Source organism: Lontra canadensis, unplaced genomic scaffold (assembly GCF_010015895.1).
Source record: "Lontra canadensis isolate GAN:19392208 unplaced genomic scaffold, GSC_riverotter_1.0 scaffold94, whole genome shotgun sequence".
Taxonomy (NCBI): domain Eukaryota; kingdom Metazoa; phylum Chordata; class Mammalia; order Carnivora; family Mustelidae; genus Lontra; species Lontra canadensis.
The window spans coordinates 2878841-2901792 of NW_022631088.1; the positions used below are offsets into that span (position 1 = coordinate 2878841).

Consider the following 22952-nt stretch of genomic DNA (forward strand, 5'->3'; position numbering starts at 1 on the left):
GGGGGTGCCGGAGAGGGGCCGCACTGCCATTGACATTATTTATTTTTCAACAGCGAGAACTTTCAAAGGCTTCCAAATCTGATGCTGCTTCTCGAATCCTCAATTCGACCAACATCCAGTCCTGAGAAGCCCTGATCAGTCAGCCGCTGTAGCTTCCTGTGCCTAGACTAGACCTGATTATGGGGGGGGGGGGGGGGGGGGGGGGTCCTGGATTTTTCTTGAGTTTAGGTTCCACTACCCTGGGCCTGACAGAAGTGATTATTACAGGTGAAAACCCACCAGAGGGTTCAGTGGGTCTTCAAAAACTTAATGTTGTTTTGACCCAAGAAATATATTCAATCTTAGTTCATAGCGGTAATTGCAAACTTTAGCAGATGGAACCTAATTGCTTTCTCTGCCCTGTAATTCTATTGCTGAGGCCCGACCAAGGGCTTGTTGTGTTTTACCATCGTGCCCATCCTTGGGGCATGGGGCACGAAGTACTACTGGCCTGTACCCTTATAATTAGAGATGGACATCTTGTTGGATTTAACATTTAACCACTTAACAAAGGAGCTGCGGCTCCTTTGTTAAATGGTGTAGAATTCTGTTATATGGTGCAGTGGCCTACGTGAGGAGACGTGTGTACGGACACGCATGCTTACCTGAACTCTGCTTTAGTTTTCTCCGGGTTGAGGTGCCAGCGTTCGTCTGTCCCCTGCAGTTGGCAGGCTGTGGGGCTAGGCTGGGCCGTCTCTGTCCCGGAGATCGGGAACTTTGCACATGTCAGTACTGGGGAGTTGTTCCTGCTACAGCGTCCGCATCTTCACGTACCCTGGCGATCACTACTGCTCTCCCCCAAGCACTATTTATTCTTCCTCTGCCTGCCTGTGCCAGCACTACTGTCTGCACACTCAAAGGTTCTCGAAAGCTTACCGGCATGGGTTTGGTCTGTGTCAGCCATGCTGCTTAGACGTATACATGTCCTGTTTTTAAAAATATAAATATATTCTTAAAAATAAATTAATGTGTATACTTACCTTCCAAAAAGATACACGGTGGTGTTTCTTTTTTTCTCAAATCACTTTTTGGTCAAACAGAAAAGACTAAAAGAACATACAAGAAATTTTTAGTCAGGAGTGTGATTTTTATATCCTTTTATGCACTTATTTCTAAATAAAAAATACTTTTTATTTTGAGAAAAGTGTGAGACCAAAAGTCCAACTCTTGATATATAAAGGGGATGAAGCCCTATTCGGAAATTTCTGGCTGCACTGCTGTCGGTCCTTAACAGGATTAGCTTGTATAGGGGGAGGCTGCCTGGCCTTTTGGTTTTTTAACAGCCTTTATTTTGATTAGAAAATACATATTTGAAGTTTACACTTCAAATATGCCCCAATCAAGCAAGTCCTGTTATTCTAGGTTTTGTGACTATCTCCCAGTCTGTGGCTTCTCTCTTCATTCTTTTAATGGTGTTTCTGAAGAACAGACGGTTAACTTTGATGACATCCCATTTTTTAGATTGTATGTGTGTTGAAATTGTAAGAAATCATTACCCAACCCAAGAGGTGGTGGTTTTCTAGAAGTTTAAAATTGTAGGTTTTGCGTTTATGTGTGAGATCCATTTCGGCTGTCTGCGTTCATGTGCATGGCTCCAAGTGCGACCACCTACAGATGTCAAGTTGTCTAGCAACAGGAGCTGAAAAGCCTTTCCTTTTTCTACCGCATTGCCCTGTGCTGCGGTCAAAACTGAGTGCATCCATCTGTCCTGATTACTAAAGACTTAATTCTTGAAATCAGGTGGTATTAGCTTTCTGATTTTAGTTTTGTTTTTTCCATTTTTAGCATTTAAGTAGGCTCCACACCCCACGTGGGGCTTGAACTCATGACTGAGATCAGGAGCCGCATGCTCTACCTACTGCGCCGGCCCACGGCTTAGACCTTTAAAAGTCACTATGGCGGGACGCCTGGGTGGCTCAGTTGGTTAAGCGGCTGCCTTCGGCTCGGGTCGTGATCCCAGCATCTTGGGATCGAGTCCCGCATCGGGCTCCTTGCTCAGCGGGGAGCCTGCTTCTCCCTCTCCCTCTGCCTCTGTCTGCCTGTGCTCGCTCGCTCTCCCTCTGTCGCTGACAAATAAAATCTTTAAAAAAAAAAAAGTCACTATGGCTGTCCAAAGTGCAAAGGTCCTTTGCATTTTCATATGAATTTCAGAATCAGCTTGTTTCTACAAAAAAATCGATAATTGAATCTACAGATCAATTTAGGGAGAACTGGCATCTCCATTTCCTTAGGTTTTCTCTCAGGGATTTTATAGCTCATACATACAGATCTTCCACATCTTTGTCAGATATATTCCTAAGTGTTTCATATTTCTCGAGGCTACTGTGATACTTTAAAATTCCAGTTCCTGGTTGTTGCCTGCCTGCAGGAATACAGTTGAGCTCTCTATACTGCTCTTGTATCCTGCTTGCTAAACTCACTTATTAGAAAGATGGGCGGCGCCTGGCGGGCTCAGTGGGAGGAGGTGTGACTCCTGATCTCGGGGCTGTGAGTTCGAGCCCCATGAGGAGCGCACAGATTACTAAAGAGGGAAAATGATCATCTTTACAAATTGGCTCTGTTCGGGCACACTCCTGCACGGCTTAGCCGTGAGACAACTCTGGAGACTTCTCTACTGCTTGATCACGTGGAGCCTAGAGACAGCCAGAGTGAAAGCCTGAGGTTTTCTCAGGCTTTTCTGAGCGTCTACGCCAGCCCTAGGTGCGGACTGAGCTTTCTCAGGTTCTCAGTACACGGGGTAGCTTTAAGAGGCCTTCACCTACATACTTCCTTTCCCAACTTCCCTCTTCCCAGGCTTTTTGGCATGTCTGTTGCCTGTCCCAGCTATCGGCCCTCGTCCAAGCTGCTGCAGCCAATTCTCGTGTCCTTAAATACTTTCGGCCTGAGCCACCGAGCCTTGGAAACACGGTCTCTGGCAAAGCGAAGGCCAGCTCTTACACTGGTCTTTCAGGGAAACACCAGAGGTCGAAATCCAGTCACAGTTCTTTGAAAAGGACTTTATTTCTCCCTCTGGTGCCACAAACATGCACCAAAAATGCGAGCTCTTGTCCTCATTACCGGCCCCCGCGTCAGGTGTGGCGGGCCGGCGAGGTAAGATGTTAGCGCGCTTACCCCGCAAAGCATCAGCTTCTCCCTCTGGTCGCTTGGAAGGTTTTGACGATTTCTGGAGCTCTCAAAAGTGTACTCTGCCATGGGGCGCCTGGGTGGCTCCGTCATTAAGCATCTGTCTTCAGCTCATGATCCCAGGGTCCTGGGATCGAGCCCCGCATCAGGCTCTCTGCCGGGTGGGAAGCCTGCTTCTCCCTCTCTCTGCTTGTGTTCTCTCTCTCACTGTGTCTCTATCAAATAAATAAATAAAATCTTAAAAAAAAAAAGGACTCTGCCAGTTCATTAGCTGCTCTTGTGAAAGGTAGAGCCTGGGAGTTCTACACCATTTTCAGTGACATCCCAGTTCTCAATGTTTATGCACCTAAAACAGCTTCAACATGCACAAAGCAAAAACCGACAGAACTGAAAGGAAAAAATGGACAAATTTACCAGATAAAAGATAGTGAAGGCTCTAGAAGAAACTAATCCCACCAAAAACCAGCTGGGTCTGATTGCAGACCGCCACCCAGCAACGGCAAAAGAAACAAAAGGGGGAAAAAAAAGCATGTTCTTTAGTAAAGTGCATATGGAATAGTCACCAAAATAGGCCACATTCTGGGTCATAAACTGTAGCACATTTTTTAAAAAATTTAAAGACTTTTTCTAAGAGCCTGTGTGCACAGAGGGGCACAAGGAGAATCCCCAAGCAGACTCCCCCTTGAGCGTGGAGACCAAAGCGGGGCTCGATCTCAACCCATGAGGTCACGAGCTGACCCCAAAAGCAAGAGTTGGACAGACGCCAGAGCCACCCAGGCATCCCAGATTTTTAAAAAATTTAAGTGATCAAAATGTTCTCTGACCAGAAAGGAATTAAACCACAGCAGCCAAAAACCCTTTCAGAAAATGTCCAAATGCAATCTTTTAAAAAAAAAGTTTCAAGTGAAATTCACAGATATTTTGAACTGAACAAAAATGAAAATACTGAGGCACGTGGGTGGCTCAGTGGGTGAAAGCCTCTGCCTTTCAGCTCAAGTCATGATCTCAGGGTCCTGGGATCGAGCCCCGCATCGGGCTCTCTGCTCAGGGGGGGTTTTATTCAACAGCGAGCAAGCACGAGCCTCGGCAGGGGCAAAGGCAGGGACGCGGGTCTCAAACTCGGGATCCCAAGATCAGAACCCAAGCCGAAGTCAGACATTTAACCGAGCTACCCAGGCAACCCTCACTCCTAGGTATTAATACCCGACTGGAACATGTCCACACACAAATACATATATGACTGCTTACAACATTATTCAGAACAGCAAAAAAGCAGAAATCATTCAACTGTTCGTCAGCTGACGAAGGGATAAACGAAGTCTATCCACGCAACACTGTGCAGCCGTGGGAGGAACACACGCGACAACAGAGACGAACCTTGAAAATGCTGCACTAAGTCAAAAAACCCCGACACAGAAAGCCGTACGTTGTATGATCCCATTTATGTGAAACATCTAGAATAGGCAAATCATAGAAATAGGAAAGGGCAGCAGTGATCCAGGGGCTAGCGGTAATGGGCAGTGGTTGCCTTGGGGGCAAAGGAGAATGTTCTGAAACTAGATTGTGGCGATGGCTGTTGCACACCATTGCGAATGTACTAAAAACCACTCGGTTGTGTAGCTTAACACGGTGAATTCCACGGTATGCAAACAGTATAATTTTCAAATTCTATCACAGTAATCTACCATATTGATGAGCCAAAGAAGAAAATCCACACGATCCTATCAATTGATGCAGAAAAGCATTTGACAAAATTCATGATAAAAACTTCCAGAATGGGGTGCCTGGGTGGCTCAGTTGGTTAAGCGGTTGCCTTTGGCTCAGGTCATGATCCCAGGGTCCTGGGATCGAGCCCCACATCGGGCTCCTTGCTCAGCAGGGAGCCTGCTTCTCCCTCTCCCTCTGCCTGCCTCTCTGCCTACTTGTGCTCTCTCTCTCTGTGTCAAATAAATAAAATCTAAAAACAAAACAAAACAAAAAAAACCTTCCAGAACATTGGGGAGGGTATGTGCTATGGTGAGTGCTGTGAAGTGTGTACGCCTGACGACTCACAGACCTGTACCCTTGGGGCAAATAATACATTATATGTCAATTTTTTTAAAAAGACAAGAAAAAAAAGGTTAGCATAGCAGGACCGAGACTGCCAGCTTAGAAATGTATGCTTGCAAGGTCAGCCTCTGGCTGGCATCTGGGAATTTGGCTCTCAGAGAGTCTCCAGCATTAGGGGTGGCTCGCTGTGCCTAGACTGCTGGTGTGGGGCACTATGTCTCAGGCTGAACATTTGCTTCCCCGCTGGGACTTCCGTACATGGTAAGCAAAGGGTGCCGATGCGACAGCCGCCCATAAACATTGCGTGCTGAGTCTCTAAATGGGCTTCCTGGGGGCAGAAGGCCTGCACAGACATTGCTGTATTTTCACTGCTGGAAGAGTGGGTTCTGGGTGACCCCTCCTGTGAGGGAGGAAGCCCAAGTAAGCCTGCGCGTGGATTCTGTCAGGCTTTGCCTGTGTTCGTCTCCCTTATGACCCAGCTCTGTACCCTTACTGTGGACCTGTAACAAAGCTCCGCTACGGGTACAGCGATATGCAGAGTCCCAAAGCTGCTAAAGAATGGCCACTAGGGGGGCGCCTGGGTGGCTCAGTGGGTTAAAGCCTCTGCCTTCGGCTCAGGTCCTGATCTCAGGGTCCTGGGATCGAGCCCCACATCGGGAGGGCTCTCTGCTCAGCAGGGAGCCTGCTTCCCCCTTCCCTCTCTGTCTGCCTCTCTGCCTACGTGTGATCTCTGTCAAATAAATTAAAAATCTTAAAAAAAAAAAGGGGGGGGCGGCGCCCGGGTGGCTCAGTGGATTAAGCCTCTGCCTTCAGCCCAGGTCATGATCTCAGAGTCCTGGGGTCGAGCCCCGTATTTGGTTCTCCGCTCAGTGGGGAGCCTGCTTCCCCCCTCTTCTCTCTCTCTCTCTCTGCCTGCCTCTCTGCCTACTTGTGATCTCTTTCTGTCAAATGAATACATAAAATCTTTAAAAAAAAAAAAAAAAAAGACAAGAAAAACCAGCGAGTCTACGAAGACCCACAAAACTGTGGTGAAATGGTTCCTGGAGAAGGCGCGAAGGCAAGACAGGGCTGTGTTCCCAACGGATGCTGCTGAACCACCCGAGAGTCACACGCCAAACGGCTCTCCTTTGCCTCGCTCCTCCCAAGGCAAAACTTAGAACTCTGCCCAACCGAATACCATGAGTATTTTCTGTTCTAAAATAAATACTGGTTTAGAATTTATGTTTCGATCTTTGATCTTAGGACCTCAAAACATCCATAAAAGGAAACAATGGCAAGTCGGACTGGAGCCACTTTTAAGACTTGGCTTTGCACAAGATACTGTTCAGAGATGGAAGAGGCGGGCTACCAACTCGGACAAAGTGTTTGCAAGTCACGTATCTGATGAAAGGAGACCTGTATCCGGAATATATTTTAAAACTCCCAAAATAGTCAAAGGAAACAACCGGGGGAGGGGTGCAAGCCCTATCAGGACAAAATGTCCTGGAGCACCAGGGTGGCTCAGTGGGTTAAGCCTCTGCCTTTAGCTCGGGTCATGGTCTCAGGGTCCTGGGGTGGAGCCCTGTGTGAGAGCCTGCTTCCCCCCGTCTCGCTCTGCCTGCCTCTCTGCCTACTTGTGATCTCTGTCAAATAAGTAAATAAAATCTTAAAAAAAAAAAAAAAAAAGAACAAAATATCCTATAGCACATCTACAATGCAATGTGGTGCGGACCAGCAGATCAGAATAGAAAGTCTAGAAACAGACACGAATACATACAGAACCCAGGTACAAGATAATGGTGCTATCTCCAGTCACTGGGTGTGGACATAAGGCTTAGCTGCTTGAAAAAAGATACAGATTAGGTAGAGGGTAGAATGACCGTTGCTGGGGGTGGCTGTGTGTGGCGGGGGTTGGGGACTTAGTGTTAAATGGGTATAGAATTTCCGTAGAGAATTAAAGTCAATGTGAATGTACCTAATACCACGGGACTATACACTTAAAAATGGCTGAATGGTAGATTTTATGTTAAGTATATTTTACCACAAGAAAAAAAAGTATTGTAAAGACACCACATCAGGAAAAATTTTTCTTTTTTTAAGATTTTATTTATTTGACAGATCACAAGTAGGCAGAGGCAGGCAGAGGGAGAGGGAGAAGCAGGCTCCCCGCTGAGCAGAGAGCCCGATGCGGGGCTCGATCCCAGGACCCTGAGATCAGGACCTGAGCCGAAGGCAGCCGCTGAACTGATTGAGCCACCCAGGCGCCCCGAAATTTCTTCAGTCACATAGGTGCACACACACCCATTAACCGTAAAGGGAAATGCCGATAAAGCCGGTAGTAAGCACTTCTGTTGATCAAAGTAAGTTATTCGCAAAACAACGCTGAGCATTACCAGGCACAGAGTAACGTTTAACACAAACTGGTGAAACCAAACGTACCACACAGACTGAAGAGCCAGCGGGGCAGAGAGCAGTCTCCACACGTACCCATGAGGGACTTGTACCTAACATACATGAAGAACACAAATCACTACGAAAGCTGAAACAGGCTCTTTAAAACAGAAACACTCCAAATGGCCAATAAATAAATGAAAAGCCGCCCAGCCTCGCCAGTAGCGGGGGGACCGGGACGGAGGCCGCCGCCTGGCCCCTGGCGTCTGAGCCGCTACGAACCCCACACTGCGGGGCGGGGGGCGGCTACACGGTCCTCTGGTAAAGACAGCTTGGCCACCAGTTCTACTCCGAGTTCTGCAGATGAACCTGGACACATGCACACGGTGTGTGACCAACAACCAGAAACAAGAATGACCACGGGAGCGGATTCTGGGAAAGGGCAGAGTAGGCCGTCCCCGTGTCCACCCCTGGACAACGACGGTGCCGCCCAACCTGCTGGGCGTGACTGTTCGGGAACTCGAGTTTGCTGAAGGCCTGCCGCTTGCAGGGGAAGGCGTGGCTGGTGAAAATGGTGAGGAACTTGCGCTGGTTCAGCTCTGCACCGTAGCAGCAGCCTGGCCCCCACCCTCCGCCACCCCACAGCGGCCGTCCACATCCTCCCCAGGCAGCGGGCACACGGCTTCTAGGAGTCCGGGTGGGAGAAAGGAACCCGCCCTCCAGACAGCAGGCGTCTGTGCTCTGGCTGCTGCTCTGATCACAGAGGCGCAGAAAGGCAGGCAGCCAGGGTCATGGCATGTCCCCGTACTGTTCCAAGCCTGTCCCCACTCTGGTTCAAGTGCCCTCCAGGAGATTTAAAGGGTCCGTGCCTTTCAGTTCCCCCTTCATTTCTCACTTTTTGCCTTTCAGGGGGAGCCAGACATTAAAGACTGGCACACTGGGGGCATCTGGGTGATGCGGTCAGTTGAAGGTCAGACTCTTTGATTTTGGCTCAGGTCGTGGGTGATCTCAGGGTCATGAGACGGAGCCTGCTATGGTGGGGGGGGGGCTGCCCTCAGCAGGGGGTCTGCTTGAGATCCTCTCTCCTTTTCTCTCTGCCCCTCCCCTGCCACCGCACAAGCACACTCTCTCAAATAACAAATACATCTTTAAAAAAAAAAAAAAAAGCCTGGCATATTCCAAAACTTCTGCATATGTGGGGAAAACCAGAAAGGAATGGCCAAGCCCAAGGAAAGGCTTAGAAAAGACATAAGAAGACAAAGTTTACACCTCAGGCTGATTCCTGGTAGAGACCGCTTCCATCAAAAAGAAAACAAAAATAACGAAAAAAAAAGCAATCCTTGGCAAGAGGGGAGAATCCAACTTCCAGAATTACCACATGCTCAACAAGAAGTCACAAGGTATATAGAGAAATAGGGAAATATGGCCAATCAAAGGAAAAAAATAAAGGCTCTGTCCCTGAAAAGTTTAATGACAGGCATATTTGACAAAGTCTATTTTTAAAAAAAGATTGTTTATTTACTTGAGAGAGAAGGAGCAGGGAGGAGGGTTAGAGGGAGAGGAAGGCTTCCCACTGAGCGGGGAGCCTGATGCGGGGCTCAATCCCAGGACCCCAAGACCATGAGCCGAAGGCAGATGCTTAACAGACTGAGCCACCCAGATGCCCCGGGCAGACTTTAAAACAACAGTCTTCTTCTTTTTTTAAAATAAATTAAATCTTTATTTGTTTGACAGAGAAAGAGAGACAGACAGAGAGGGAACACAAGCAGCGGGGGTGGGAGGGGGGAAGCAGGCTCCCCACTGAGCAGAGAGCCCAATGCAGGGCTCGATCCCAGGACCCTGAGATCACTACCTGAGCTAAAGGCAGAGGCTTTAACCCACTGAGCCACCCAGGCGCCCCAAGAAAAACAATTATTAATGTAAAAGTTAGTTTCACTGTACCTTCAGTTTGTTAACTCCAAATCTTATTTTCTACAGGATTTGGGAGACTAATGCATTTATAAGAATTATTAGCTTATGTTCCAGGCACATGTTGTATAAAGATGTAATTTTAGGACACTGACAACAAAGTGGTGGGGACAGAACTATAAAGGAGCAGAGTTCTTCTATGTTACTAAAGTTAAGTTGCTATAAATTCAAATTAGAATGTTGTAATTTTGATATTAAATGAAATCCCCACAGGAGCCACCAAAGAAATAGCTATAAAGTCACACAAATGGACATGAAGAAGAGATTTAAACATTTCACTACAAAAAAAATCACCCTAGGGGCGTCTGGGTGGCTCAGTGGGTTAAGCCTCTGCCTTCGGCTCAGGTCATGATCCCAGGGTCCTGGGATTGAGTCCTTCTTTGGCCTCCCAGCTCAATGGGGAGCCTGCTTGTCCATCTGCCCCTCCCCCTCGCTCTTGCTTTCTCTCTCAAATAAACAAAATCTTAAAAAAAAAAAGACAGCAATTGGCATATGGATAAAAGCATACGTACAACTGTATGCTGTCTGCAAGGGACTCACGTAAGGTCCAAGACAAGCGGGATGACAGTGACTAGATGCAAGGAGCTGTTCCATGCAAACGGACAGCAAGAGGGCGGGAGCTCTGCCAGTATCAGACAGAACAGATGTGCCATCATAAAGGTACAGGACTCAGAAAAGAACATGACATAATAAACGACTCCATAGAGCAAGAAAACATAACAATTACAAGCATTTACACACCTAATGACAGACCATCAAAATATGTGAAGCAAAAACTGACAGAATTGAACGGAGAAACAGTTTTTTTATCAATACATGACGTATTGTTGCAGGGGTACAGGTCCGTGATCCATCAGGCTTATAGAACACCCAGTGCTCATTACAACACACGCGCTCCCCACCGCCTGTCCCCCTCCCCTCCAGCAACCCTCAGTTTGTTTCCTAAGATTAAGTCTCTTATGGTTTGTCTCCCTCTCTGGTTCCCTCTGGTTTCATTTGTTCCTCTCTTCCGGGACGATCCTGGGAGAAACAGCTCTACAGTGACCTTCGGAGATTCAATCCCCCGCCCATGGTAATGGACAGGACAACCAGACAGCAGCAAATAGAGGACTTAGTGGCACTGACAGACACGGGCACGGTCCCCGGCCCGGGAGCAGCACACCCCTTCTCAGGTGCACACGGGACAGTCTCCACAAAAGACCATGTATCGGGCCACTAATTAAGCCTCAAAGACGTCACACACAGCGATCCCTACCAAAATACCAACAGTATTTCTCACAGAGCTGGAACAAGCCTAAAGTTTGCACGGGACCACAAATCACCCTGGCTAGCCGGAGCAATCTTGAAAACCAAACCCAGACCAGCGGTATGACAATCCCAGACGTCAGGTTATCTTACGAAGCTGTGGTAGTCCGAAGTACGGTCCTGGCACAAAAACAGACACATAGGCCAATGGAACGGAATGGAAAACCCAGAAATAAATAAACCCAGAAATAAACCCACAATATGGTCAGTTACTCTTTGACAAAGCAGGAAAAGAATGTCCAGTGGGAAAAAGTCTCATCAACAAACAGTAATGGGAAAACTGGACAGAAACATATACCACCACCACCACTGGACCCCTTCCCTTCACCACACACAAAAATAAATGCAAACTGGGTTAAAGATCTCAATATGAGACCTGAAACTATAAAAGTCCTAGGAGGGAGGCAGTGATGTCCCTCACATCGTAGAACACTTTTCTAGATACGTCTCCTGACACAAGGGACATGAAAGCAAAAACAAACTACTGGGCCTTCACTAAAATAAAAAGCTTCCACACAATGAAGGAAATGAGCAATGAAACTAAAGGACGACCTACCTCCGAAGACGATGCGCAGATGGCCAACAGTCACATGAGAAGATGCTCGACATCACTCAGCATCGGGGAGACGCAAGCCACCACCACGACGAGAGATCCCCTCACTCCGCCGGCACGGCTGGAACCAAAAAGACAAGAAACAGCAGGTGTTGGTGAGGATGTGGTGAAAAAGGAGCCCCTCCACTGGTGCGGCCACTGTGGAAAAGAGATCATCCTCAAAAAGTTAAAAATAGAACTACCTTACTGAGTATTTACCCCAAAAATATAAAACCATAAATTTAAAGGGATATATGCACCCCTATGTGTACAGCGGCATTATTTACAAAATCCTGAGGGTCCAATGATAGGTGAATGGATAAAGAAGACTGGTGGGGGGGTGGTATATGGAATGGAATATTACTCAGCCACGAAAAGAATGAAATCCTGCTATGTGCAACAACATGGATGGAGCTAGACAGCATCAGGCTAAGTGACCTGAGTCACTTAGGAGGGAGGGGTGTGTGCGACAGGTGAAGGGGATTAAGAGTGCGCCTATCAGGTATCAGGACCAGCATGAGTAATGGGTGGAATTGGTCAGTCGCCACACTGAACACCTGAAACTCGTACTCCACTGTGTGTTAACTATCCTGGAATTAAAGTTAAAAACTTATTAAAAATAAAGATATCATACACATCATCCTCTCTGACCACAGCAGGATGAAATTAGAAATCGGTACAAAGAAAACTGAAAATTCACAATATTGAGGAAATCAAACGATACATTTCAAGCAACCAATGGATCAAAGAAGAAACCACGGGGTAAATTAGAATACAGAGACTAATGAAAATGAAAAAGAACATTCCAAAACACATGGGCCGCAGAAAAAGTGGTGCTAAGGGGATAATTTATAGCTATAAATGCTCCCAATTAAAATCAAGAAAGAGGCGTGACTGGGTGGCTCAGTCATTAAGCGCGTCGGCCTTCGGCTCAGGTTATGATCCCAGGATCCTGGGATCAAGCCCCACATCAGGCTCCCTGCTCAGTGGAGAGCCTGCTTCTCCCTCTCCCACTCCCCCACTTGTGTTCTTCTCTCGCTGTCTCTCTCTCTGCCAAATAAATAAATAAAATCTTTAAAATCAAGAAAGAGGGGCACCTGGGTGGCTCAGGAGGCATCTGCCTTTGGCTTAGGTCATGTTTCTCCCTCTGTCCCCCTACGCCTCCCCCCTGCTCATATTCTCTCTCACTCTCTTGCTTGCCCATGCTCTCTCACAAATAAGTAAATAAAGTCTTTAAAAAACAAAAAATAAAAACAAGAAAGATCTGAAGTCAACAATATAATTAAACTTAACTAGAAAAAAGAAAAAAAGAACTGAAGCCAAAGCTAACAGAAGAAAGGAAATAGTAAAGAGCATAGCACAGATAAATGAATTGAGAATTGAAAGACAACAGGGAAAAACCAATGGAACCAAAAGCTGGTTCTCCGAAAAGATGAATAATATTGACAAACTTTTAGCCGGATGGACTAAGGGAAAAAGAAGACTCAAATGACTAAACTCAGAAATGAAAGTGGGGACATTACCACTGATTCTACGGAAATGAACAAGATTTTAAGAGTACTATGAAAAATTGTATGCTAACAAATTGGATAACCTCGATGAAATGGAAAAACTCCTAGAAACACAAAACCTATAGAGACTAAATCACGAAGAAACAGACAATCTGAATTACTATAACTTACTATAACTAAGAAGATTAAATCAGTAATCAAAAATCACCCAACGAAGAAAAGCCCAGGACCTGAAGACTTCCCTGGTGAATTCTACCAAACATTTAAAGAACTACTACCAGTACTTCTCAAATTTTTCCAGAATATTTAAGAGGGGGGAATGCTTCCCAACTTGTTCTATGAAGCTAGCATAACAATGACATCAAAGCCAGACAAAGATAATACAAGGTAACTACAGACCAATATCCCTTTTGAACATGGATGCAAAAATCCTCAGCAAAATACAAGCAAACAGAACTGGGCAGCATTTTAAAAGGATTACACACCATAACCAAAGGGGATTTATTCTTGGAGTACCAGAACGATTGATGTAATACACCACATGAACAATATGAAGGGGAAAAAACCCCACATGATCACCTCAATCAATGCAGAAAAAGCATCGGACAAAATTCAATACCCTTTCATGATACAAACACTCAATAAAATAGGAAGGAAACTACTTCCCCATAATAAAAACTATATATAGAAAACCCAAAGCAAACATAATAGTGAATGGTGAAACACTGAAAACGTTTCCTCTAAGTTCAGGAACAAGATAAGGACGCCCACTCTCACCACTTCTATCTAGCACAATATTGGAAGTCCTAGTCAGAGCCATGAGGCAACAAAATAAGTAGCATTCATATTGGAAGAAAAGAAGTAAAACCATCTGTCTGCGGAGACTATGACCTTACATATAGAAAATCCTGGCATCCACAAAGAAACTGTTGGAGTAAATGAATTCAGCAGAGGAGGAGGATACAAACTCAGTATACACAAAAAAAGATGCATTTCTATAGGCAAACAATGAACAATATGAAAAGGAAATTATAAAAACAATTCCATTTACAATAAAATCAGAAAGAATAAAATACTTAGGAATTAACCAAGGTAAAAGACATGTACAATGAAAACTACAAAATGCTGCTGAAAACAATTAAAGACATAAATAAATGGAAAACAGAAATACATCCCATGTTCATGGATTGGAAAACATAATATTATTGATACCAACACTACCCAAAGTGATCTATAGATTCAATATAATCCCTATCGAAATCCCAATGACTTTTTTTTTTTGGCAGAAATAGAAAAACTCACCCTAAAATTCATAGGCAATCTCAAGGGACCCCAAATAGCCAAAATATTCTTGAAAAAGAAAAACAAAACTAGAGGACTCACACTTCCTGATTTTGAAAACTATTAGGAAAGCTTCAGTAATCAAACAGTGTGGCACGGGCATGAGGACAGACATACAGACTGAAAGAACAGAGCAGAGAGCCCAGAAGTAAACTGTTGCGTATGTGGTCAGATGATTTGTGACAAGGGTGCCACGACCATTCAGTAAGAACACAACAGTCTTTTCAACAAATGCTGCACAGAAAACTGGACAATCACACAAAAAAGAACAAAGTTGGACCCTTAACTAATATCATACATGTAAATTACCTCATAATGGGTCAAGGGTCTAAATGTAGGACCTGAAACAATAAAACTCTTGGGAGAAAACACAGGACAAAAGCCTCATGATGTTGGATTTGGCAATGACTTCTTTAATAGGACACCAAAAGCACAGATGACAAAGGAAAAACAAGTTGAACTTCATGAAAATTAAAGTTTTTTGTTTGTTTCTTATATCAAGAGACCCTGTTAACAGAGTAAAAAGGCAACCCACATTGGGGCGCCTGGGTAGCTCAGTGGGTTAAAGCCTCTGCCTTCGGCTCAGGTCACGATCCCAGGGTCCTGGAATCGAGCCCCGCGTCAGACTCTCTGGTCAGCGGGGAGCCTGCTTCCCTTCCTCTCTCTCTGCCTGCCTCTCTGCACTTGTGATCTCTGTCAAATAAAAAAAAAAAAAAAAAAAGGCAACCCACAGGACAAAATATTTCAAAATCACATATCTAATGAAGATTTAATATACAGAACACATATGGAACTCCTAAAACTCGACAACAAAAACAAATAATTCAAAAAACAGCCAAAACCTTTGAATAGGCATTTTTCCATAGTAGATCTATGAGGCCAATGAGCACATGGAAAGCACGCAACATCACTAAACATTAGGGAAATGCAAATTTATACCACAGGGAGATAGCACCTTGCACTCATTAGGATGGTCATTATGGAGAAAAACAGACAACCAGTATTGGGCGAGGCTATGGGAAAATTGGAACCTTATACACTGTTGTAGGAATTAAATACGGTACAGCCTCCATGGAATACAGTACATAGGCTCGTCAACAAATTAAAAATAGAATTACCGGGCGCCTGGGTGGCTCAGTGGGTTAAAGCCTCTGCCTTCAGCTCGGGTCATGGTCTCAGGGTCCTGGGATCGAGCCCCGTATCAGACTCTCTGCTCAGCGGGGAGCCTGCTTCCTCCTCTCTCTCTGCCTGCCTCTCTGCCTACTTGTGATCCTCTCTGTCTAAATAAAATCTTAAAAAAAAAAGGTAAAAAAAATAGAATTACCATATCACCCAGAAATTCCACTTCTGAATATATACCCAAAAGAACAGGAAACAGGGTCTCAAAGAAATATCTGCACACCTAGATTCATAGCATCATTCACAGCAGCTAAAACCTGGATCCAAGCCAGCACCCATCAACCGATGAATGGATAAACAAAATGTGGTCAGTGCTGCAATGGAAATTCTGGAATCTGCTACAACACAGATGAACCCTGAGGACCTTAGGCTAAGTGACATAAGCTAGTGACACAAATGATGATTCAGAATAGTCAAAATCAGAAAGACAGAAGGTATCATGGTGTTGGCCAGGGGTAGTGGGGAGTGGCTGTTTAACAGGTAACAAGTTGTGCAAGATGAGGAAAGCCCCAGGGGTCAATGGCGGCGGCGGTTGCACATCAATGGGAATTTAATACTGAGACACACACTTAAAAATGGTTAAGACGGTACATTTTTTATGTGTACTTTATTTTATTTTTTAAAGATTTGACAGATCACAAGTAGGCAGAGAGGCAGGCAGAGAGAGAGGGGGAAGCAGGATCCCCGCTGAGCAGAGAGCCCCATGCGGGGCTTGATCCTAGGACCCTGGGATCATGACCTGAGCCAAAGGCAGAGGCTTAACCCACTGAGCCACCCAGGCGCCCCTTTTATGTGTATTTTAACTCAATAAAAGGAAAAATGACCCCAACAGAAGAATACACAACGAGGTATATTCACACAACGGAATACAGCAGGGCAGTAGAAATGAATGGACTGCAGAGCACAACACGATCATATGGTGTTGAAAGAAGAAACACGACACAAAGGGACAGCCACAGAGTGACTCTAGTCACATAAAATCCAAAGCAAACAAACTAAACTCTCCCGAATACCGACGCAGTGGTACAATCCCAAGTGAAAACAGGTGAGGAAAGATGACCAAGATGACCCCTGCTGGTCCCCAATCTCCGCACGACCTCAAATCACCTGGGTCGGCTGCGAGAGCTTGATGATCCCCACCCAGGGCTTCAGATTTCATGGTGTCTGCCGTGCTGGCCTCGGCCATGCCCTTCCAAAGCTCTTTAGGTGTGTCCAACATGAGGACGAAGTTGAAGACGGGGCTCCAGGGCAGGGCAGGAGGGCTGTGGCGGGGAGGGCAAATGGTGGGCATCAAGGGGGCCGGCAGTGGTTTCCTTGGCTGGGGGGGTGCTTCCCGGGTGCAAGTGTATCATCTACTCTAGTGCACGCTCACTTCACGCCCGTGGCTGTGGCTGCCCGTTCTCTTCTTTCTCCACGGCATACACGTAGGTGTTCCAGAGCCCACAGCTCACGGCCCTGACTCGCAGTCGCTTATCTACAAAATATTCCACACGGCGGGGCCGATCCAAGCTGGCCGTGTCCTGGTGGCCAAGCTGTCCATATTTACCTAAAGTGAAGGGAGCCCCTTGGCCATCCTCTCCTCTGGGCCTTGGGGCTCTTGCCCTCCAGGAAGGAAGGAAAAAACTCAGGCCGCCCCGCAAAGGGCAGGGTTAACCCACCACTCTGGGCGGTCTGCTCTGGGAATTCAGGAGCCCAGCGCCACAGAGCCTCCGGGGCCGGGAAGACCCCCCCCCAGGTCCCCAAGAGGCGGCTGCCACCAACCACACCAGGCAAGACGGTGTTCCAGGTTCTCTGCTCTGAACTCCAGACACTCAGAACACAGATTTTTAACTTTTTTTCCTCCCCAGTGCCAGACCAACAGATGTGTCCTAAATGCGGCCTAAGTATTCCCTCAAGACAATTCTTCAGAAAGACCCACAGGGAGCACTAACATCCACTTCGCTCCTGTGTGGTCCCGGATTTCCGAGTGCCAGGCTCTGTTCTAGACCAGGGCCCGCAGCACTTCCATCCCAGACGTCCCAGGGCTCAGGCCCTCTATGCCCTGGTCCCTTCCTCCCCTGGCTTAAGCATCACACAAGCAAACCTCTTACTTACCCCAGCCCCAGGTGTAGAGCTCCCCAGTCCCTACAACCAGAAGGACAATAAGGGGCTGTCACAAGAAGTTGTCTAGCGTGGCCTGCCACAGTCCACAGCCAGCACCTTCCAAGTGTCCCGAGCTCTGCCTGGCATAGCACAGCACCTTCTCCAACAACGGTCTCCGCGCAGCGGCGGCCAGGGTGGGAAAGGATCCCGGTGCAAGAGGTTTACCTTCCCGTATGCCAGCGGAGGGGCCTGCCCGCTCACAGCGGCACAGGGGTCTTAGCAGGAGGAGGGACCGCAGCCTGACAGCTGGGGGGCACCTGTTCAAGCCCCAGAGGTTGGGGCTGTTTTCACGGAGGGAGGCGGCCACTCAGTGCTTGTCGGAGACACCTCAAGTACAGGTTTCTGAGGGGGTCACAGCCTTCTCTGCGGCGCCAGCTAAGGGACGGGATGGAGGGACTTCCTGCTGCCCGCCCAGCCCTACTCACTTGTCACCACCGCCGTGTGCCGGGAGCCACAGCTGGCCTGGGCTGCCTCCGCGCCCCAGGGCAGATCCAGTAAAGCAGGGAAGGATTGGATGGCTATGAAGGGGGCTGGGGCTCCGTCCTCACTCCCCACTGTCCTCACGTTGGAGTCACCTTCGTTCCGCCCGCCGGCTTCAGAGAAGCAGTGACAGAGTGGGGAGGATGGTGACGGCTAGGCGGAGCTCTGGCTACACCTTAGCCATGGGGGGTGGAGGGGCTGCGGACACTGACAACAGCCCTGCCATACCGCAGCCCCCCCAGAGCCCGGAGTCCCACAGAGGGTCCTGGGGTCCCAAGGACGACCCATGTCCCTTCCAAGCACTCCAAGGTCTCGGCCGGCATGTGGCCAGGAGGCAGGAAGGACAGAAACACATGAGGAAGACAGACCCTCACCTTCCCTGGCAACGGTCTTTCCATCCTCTGCCAGGCTCCTGGTGGGCAGGGCCAGCTGCCCGGATTCATTCCAGCCCCAGACATAAATATCCCCCGTCTCTGAAAAAGAGACAAAGGGCACCCATTAAACAGACTGTGAACTGCACCGTCACCCTCCTAAGCCCCCCTGAATCCACCCAAATGCCTTGTATACCCACCAGCTCCCCGGGGATGACTAACGCCTGCCTTGCCCAAGGCGACACGCCGGGCAGTGCCTCCGGCGGGCCCCAGCAGCTTTCTGGTCTTACAGGTTCCCTTCCCCCAGTCAGGTGCCTTCCTTGTCATCCTTTCTTCAGAGTCTCCTGGACCTTCCTCTCCAGTTTCATTTTCCCTTTGTTGCTAAACTGCCCCCTCCCCACCTCCCATGTGGGGACAAATGCCATCTTGCACAAAGCTGCCATGACGACAGCTCGGAGACCTGAATGAAGCCTTCGTGAGAACAGCCCCTGGACACACTTTCTCTTTTTAAATCACACAAGTAACGACCCTTAAGAACGCCCTGGAGGCATAAGGTCCTTGGATCTGTTCTGGAGTTGGGACAACACAGAACTAATCTCGAACATTCTCCTCCTGGGTGGCCCCCAGCACGGCATCCCAGACGCTAGGGCTATAAAAGCAGGTCTGACTGGAAGGGGGTGCAGTCACAGCCCTGTTGCAGCAGCCCAACAGGAGTCCGGAAGCTTCCTTAGTAAACCGTTTCTTGTCAAGCTGGACCTGTGGGCCTTTCCCTTTGGTCTCCAGCTCCTTGGGAAGTCGCTTCACATAAGCTTCCCTTTCGCGGAACACCCAACCACACATGCTTCATAAATGCATCCCTGGAAATTCCCAACGGCCTCCCTTTCAAACCCACTGAGCCCACGACACCCCCTTCCTCAGCCCCGGCCACCACAGGCCCCGCTGGAGGCCTCTTCTGGAAGCTCTGACCTTCCTTGCCTCTCTTGTAAAAATTCACCCATGACAGCAGCTAATTTTTATCAAGTGTTTACTTGGTGCCAGAATTTTAAGCACTTTTCAAATATAATCACTTAATTCTCAGAAGCGCCCTACAGAGAGCTATAGGACAACATGCTTATTTTATTCTCAAGCGTCTGTGCTCCGAACACTGTCACGAACTCAAAACTTCCTGAAGTGGGAGACTTCCCATCTGGCTGTTTCTAGTCCTGTCTTCCCTTCCCTCCAGCCCACTAGTTTTCACAACTGTCTGCGAAGCCAGGCTCATGACAGGAGACTAGGGGGGTGGTGGTGTAGGCACATGTTTTTTAAAGCTGCCCCCACCCCCCGGGATAGAAGCGTCCAGAGCCCAGCCAGAGCCCCAGGTGCAGACCCTTGCAAAGACCACCTGCTCCCAGCCCCACCCGACAGCCTGGGAATCAGCTGCAGCTGGGTGGCCTGCCAGGGCGGTGGACGTAGGATCCCAAACGAAGGTCCCCATTCTGGGCTCACTCTCACCCCCATCCTCCTCCCTGTGGGCATCTGTGAGGCCACTGTGTGCCGCACATCACTGCCACCTGACCCCCTGCATCCTTTCTTGTCCGTTCTCCTCAGCTCAGCTGCCCCCCACCCCTTCCTGCGCCCTTGCAGAGTGTTTTAGGAAGGCAGCCCCGGCTGGAGGCGGAGGGATGGGAGAGGCAGGGAGCCCAGCAACAGAAGTCAAGGGCAACAGTCGGGTGTGAACACATCATGGCGGGGCAGAGAGCGGGCTGAATCCTGAACCGCAGGCGGATTAACATGGGATGAACTTGGAAGGAGGTCTGGCTAGACCACCCGCCGACACTGGAAGAGGGGGAAGAAGGTTTGGAGCCTAGAAGATCTTGAGTCTGTCACTTACCGCTCACACACACGGAGTGCCAGCCACCCGCGGCCACCTCAGCCATGGGAAGGCCCTGCAGCGCCTCCAGCAGCCTCGGCTCCGGCGCAGCCTCCAGAGTCCCGTGGCCCAGCTGTCCGTGCCTGAGCGAGGGAGAGCCCAAGCGGGTCCCCCTCCCTTTCCTGCCCCAGTCTCACGCACGGGTCCCCAGACGGCCACTTCCCACGCTCACCTCCCACTCGGGGCCAGGTTTATCTGCCCCCGCCCCCGCCCCGCCCCCGCCCGCGGCCCCCACACGGCCACGCCCCCCTCACCTGCCCTGGCCCCAGGAGAACACCTGGCCCGCTTCGTCCAGCAGCAAGGCGTGCTCGCCGCCCAGCTCCACCCGGCGCGCCCGCAGCTCCGGGGCCAGAGGCCGGTAGAAGGGCGGCCGCGGACTCACGTAGGCGCGCGCGCCGGGCAGCAGGGGCAGCGCCTGGGCCTGGGGCTCCCCGCCCGCGGCGTCTTCCCGCTCGGCCTCCGGCACCAGCGTGTGGGTCCACAGGGGCTCTCCGCGCAGCGCCGAACCCGGCGCCCAGGCCTGCAGCTCCGGCCCGGGCCCGACTGCCGGCCCGGCGCGCAGCACCACGAGGAGCGCCTCCGAGGCCCACGCGTCCCTGCAGCCGCCCGCCGCGCCGCCGGCCGCGCCCGAAAGCTGCACTTGGCCTCCACCTGCGGGAGCGGAGGGCTGGCTGGGGGGCGGCAGGACCACGCACCCGGGGCGAGGGCGGAAGTGGGGCGGAGAGGGGCGCTCACGGGTCACGACGGCGGTGTAGCTCCAGCTGGCGCTCACGCGGCAGACGTCGGCGCCCGGGCCGGGTGTCTCCAGCGGCTCGGGGCTGTGCACCTGCTGCCCGCGCCCCGAGCCCAGCGCCTGCCCGAAGCCGCAGAAACCGAAGCCAAACCAGGATCCCCGGCGCTCCTCGGCCATGCTCGGGTCGCGCCCTCTGCTGGCCGCCACCTGAATGGGGTGGGAGGCGGAACAGGGTTAAGAATCCCACCAGACTGAGGAAGATTCTAAGCTGCCTAGAATGGGGACACTTGCCCTGTCTTCCCTTTAGCTCAGGGAAGCTCATTGCCCCACAGACTGGGCCCCAGGTACTTAAGTGTCCTCTCCGTTAGACGTTGTCCTAGAATCTGAGCACCTCCAACTCCCAGGGTTAGGCTCATTATCCCATGTCATCTTGGGAACCAGAATTACCCCCATTTGACAGAAGAGACTCCTAGAGAAAGTAACCCTTACACAATCACACAACTTAGGACCAAGAGGGGCAGAGGGCTAAAATCAAACAACAGTGCTCTTCCCACCAGGACAAAACAGAGCGTTTGGGAGACAGCGCCCTGTGCAGGTTTGGCCAGCCCCAGGGTTCACGTGTTTCCATCAGCAGGGAGCGGTGCCCGTGTCCTTGGTCCATCACTTAAGCTTTCTGAATGCAACTCAGTTTCTTCAGTTTTACAAAGGCACGGGACAGGAGAGGGTGCCGCTTGTACACACCCTGTAGAACCGTGTGGAACAGATGGAAATAAACGGTTCAGGTCTGGCCCATACCACGATGGGCACAAGGTTAAGTACTGGCTTATTAATGCAGGGCTTAGAGTTGATTTTAGAAAGTCCAGTGGTACTTACTGGTTCTCAAGAGACCTATACACAACTTCAGCTGGACCTCACCTAGTCACTTATTCGTTCTACAAGCATTTACTGATGCCGTCCTTTCGGCGGATGAGAGAGACGGCTGGCTGCACCCAGAGAGCTCACATGTAAATGACATACAGTCCCGCGGTTACAAAAGCACCACCGCTTTTTCCGTTCGGGGTCCCTGCAAAGCTCCTTGACCCGGACCTGGGCTCCTAACCCCTTCCGAGCCCAGTCCCGACCCAAGGGGGCCTCTGACCTTTGATCTTGACCCTGTGCCCTCCACCCTCCTCGGGCAGCAACTCCCGACCCGCAGTCACGAGGGAGGAAAAGCCGGGATGCAGGGTAGCCGCCCGGGACCGGCGGCCAGTCGCCGCGGAGGAAAGGTTTGAAGAGCCGCGGCCTGGGCCAGGCGCCCATTGGCTGCCGCAGCTTCCCCGGGCCAATCGCCGGCGAGGGCGGTGATGTCACCGCCCGAGGCGCGCAGCCGCAGGGCGGTGCTCACCTCCGTACCCACCTCTGCACCCGCAGTCCCGCCCGCCGCCCGTCCCGTCAGCCGCGTGTCCCGTCCGATCGAGGTCGACCCGGACCTAGGGCCTGCGCTGGGCCGCTGCAGCCTAGGGTGTGAGGTCGGGCAACCTCCGGAGGGCGCGGGCCCGAGGCAGAGGTGGGCCGGACGGGGCCGCGGAGCTCGAGTTAGAATCCGAGCTGCAGAGCTGGCGAGGAGCGACCGCGGCGACGCGTGCACCCCGCCATTCCTCTCAGCCCGGGACGGCCGCGCCTCACGACCCGCATGAGAGGGACTCAGGCCCCACAGGAAGCGGCCGTCCTAGGCGGGCGCCTCGGCGAGTTTGGCCTTCCATTGGCTCGGGGCCTGTCACTCATCTCTGCGAGCCAATGAGCTTCACTCTCGCTCCCAGAGCGGAAGCAAGCTCTCGCGGCTCTCCGCCCCGGCAGGTGG

General features: G+C 50.0%; 2 protein-coding genes across 3 annotated transcripts in view; one reads left to right on the plus strand and one right to left on the minus strand.

Annotated features, from left to right (window-relative positions):
- PRC1 (protein regulator of cytokinesis 1) overlaps nt 1–186 on the plus strand; it is a 22996-nt gene extending 22810 nt beyond the window's left edge. For both annotated transcript variants that reach the window (XM_032836969.1, XM_032836970.1), the window contains one exon: nt 54–186. In XM_032836969.1, the coding sequence (XP_032692860.1) occupies nt 54–125 (72 nt within the window). In that variant the 3' untranslated portion in view covers nt 126–186. The remainder of the gene's footprint in view (nt 1–53) is intronic.
- An 11240-nt stretch (nt 187–11426) lies between these two features.
- RCCD1 (RCC1 domain containing 1) lies at nt 11427–22789 on the minus strand. The gene is made up of 8 exons (XM_032836964.1): nt 22509–22789; nt 21115–21319; nt 20634–21030; nt 20341–20462; nt 18474–18572; nt 18045–18212; nt 17572–17601; nt 11427–11528 (listed from the first exon to the last, which is right to left on the minus strand). The coding sequence occupies exons 2-8, from the start codon at nt 21287–21289 to the stop codon at nt 11512–11514; spliced, it is 1008 nt and encodes a 335-aa protein (XP_032692855.1). The 5' UTR covers nt 21290–21319; nt 22509–22789; the 3' UTR covers nt 11427–11511.
- Between the last annotated feature and the right edge of the window lie 163 nt (nt 22790–22952).

What these genes read in the sequence shown, in the direction of transcription:
- RCCD1 (XM_032836964.1), bottom strand. Translation starts at nt 21,289, where the DNA reads ATGGCCGAGGAGCGCCGGGGATCCTGGTTTGGCTTCGGTTTCTGCGGC. An exon ending in CTACACCGCCGTCGTGACCC is followed by an intron (nt 21,031 to 21,114) that starts GTGAGCGCCCCT and finishes CCGCTCCCGCAG; the next exon opens with GTGGAGGCCAAGTGCAGCTT. An exon ending in GCACACGGCGGTGGTGACAA is followed by an intron (nt 17,602 to 18,044) that starts GTGAGTAGGGCT and finishes TTCTGGTTGTAG; the next exon opens with GGACTGGGGAGCTCTACACC.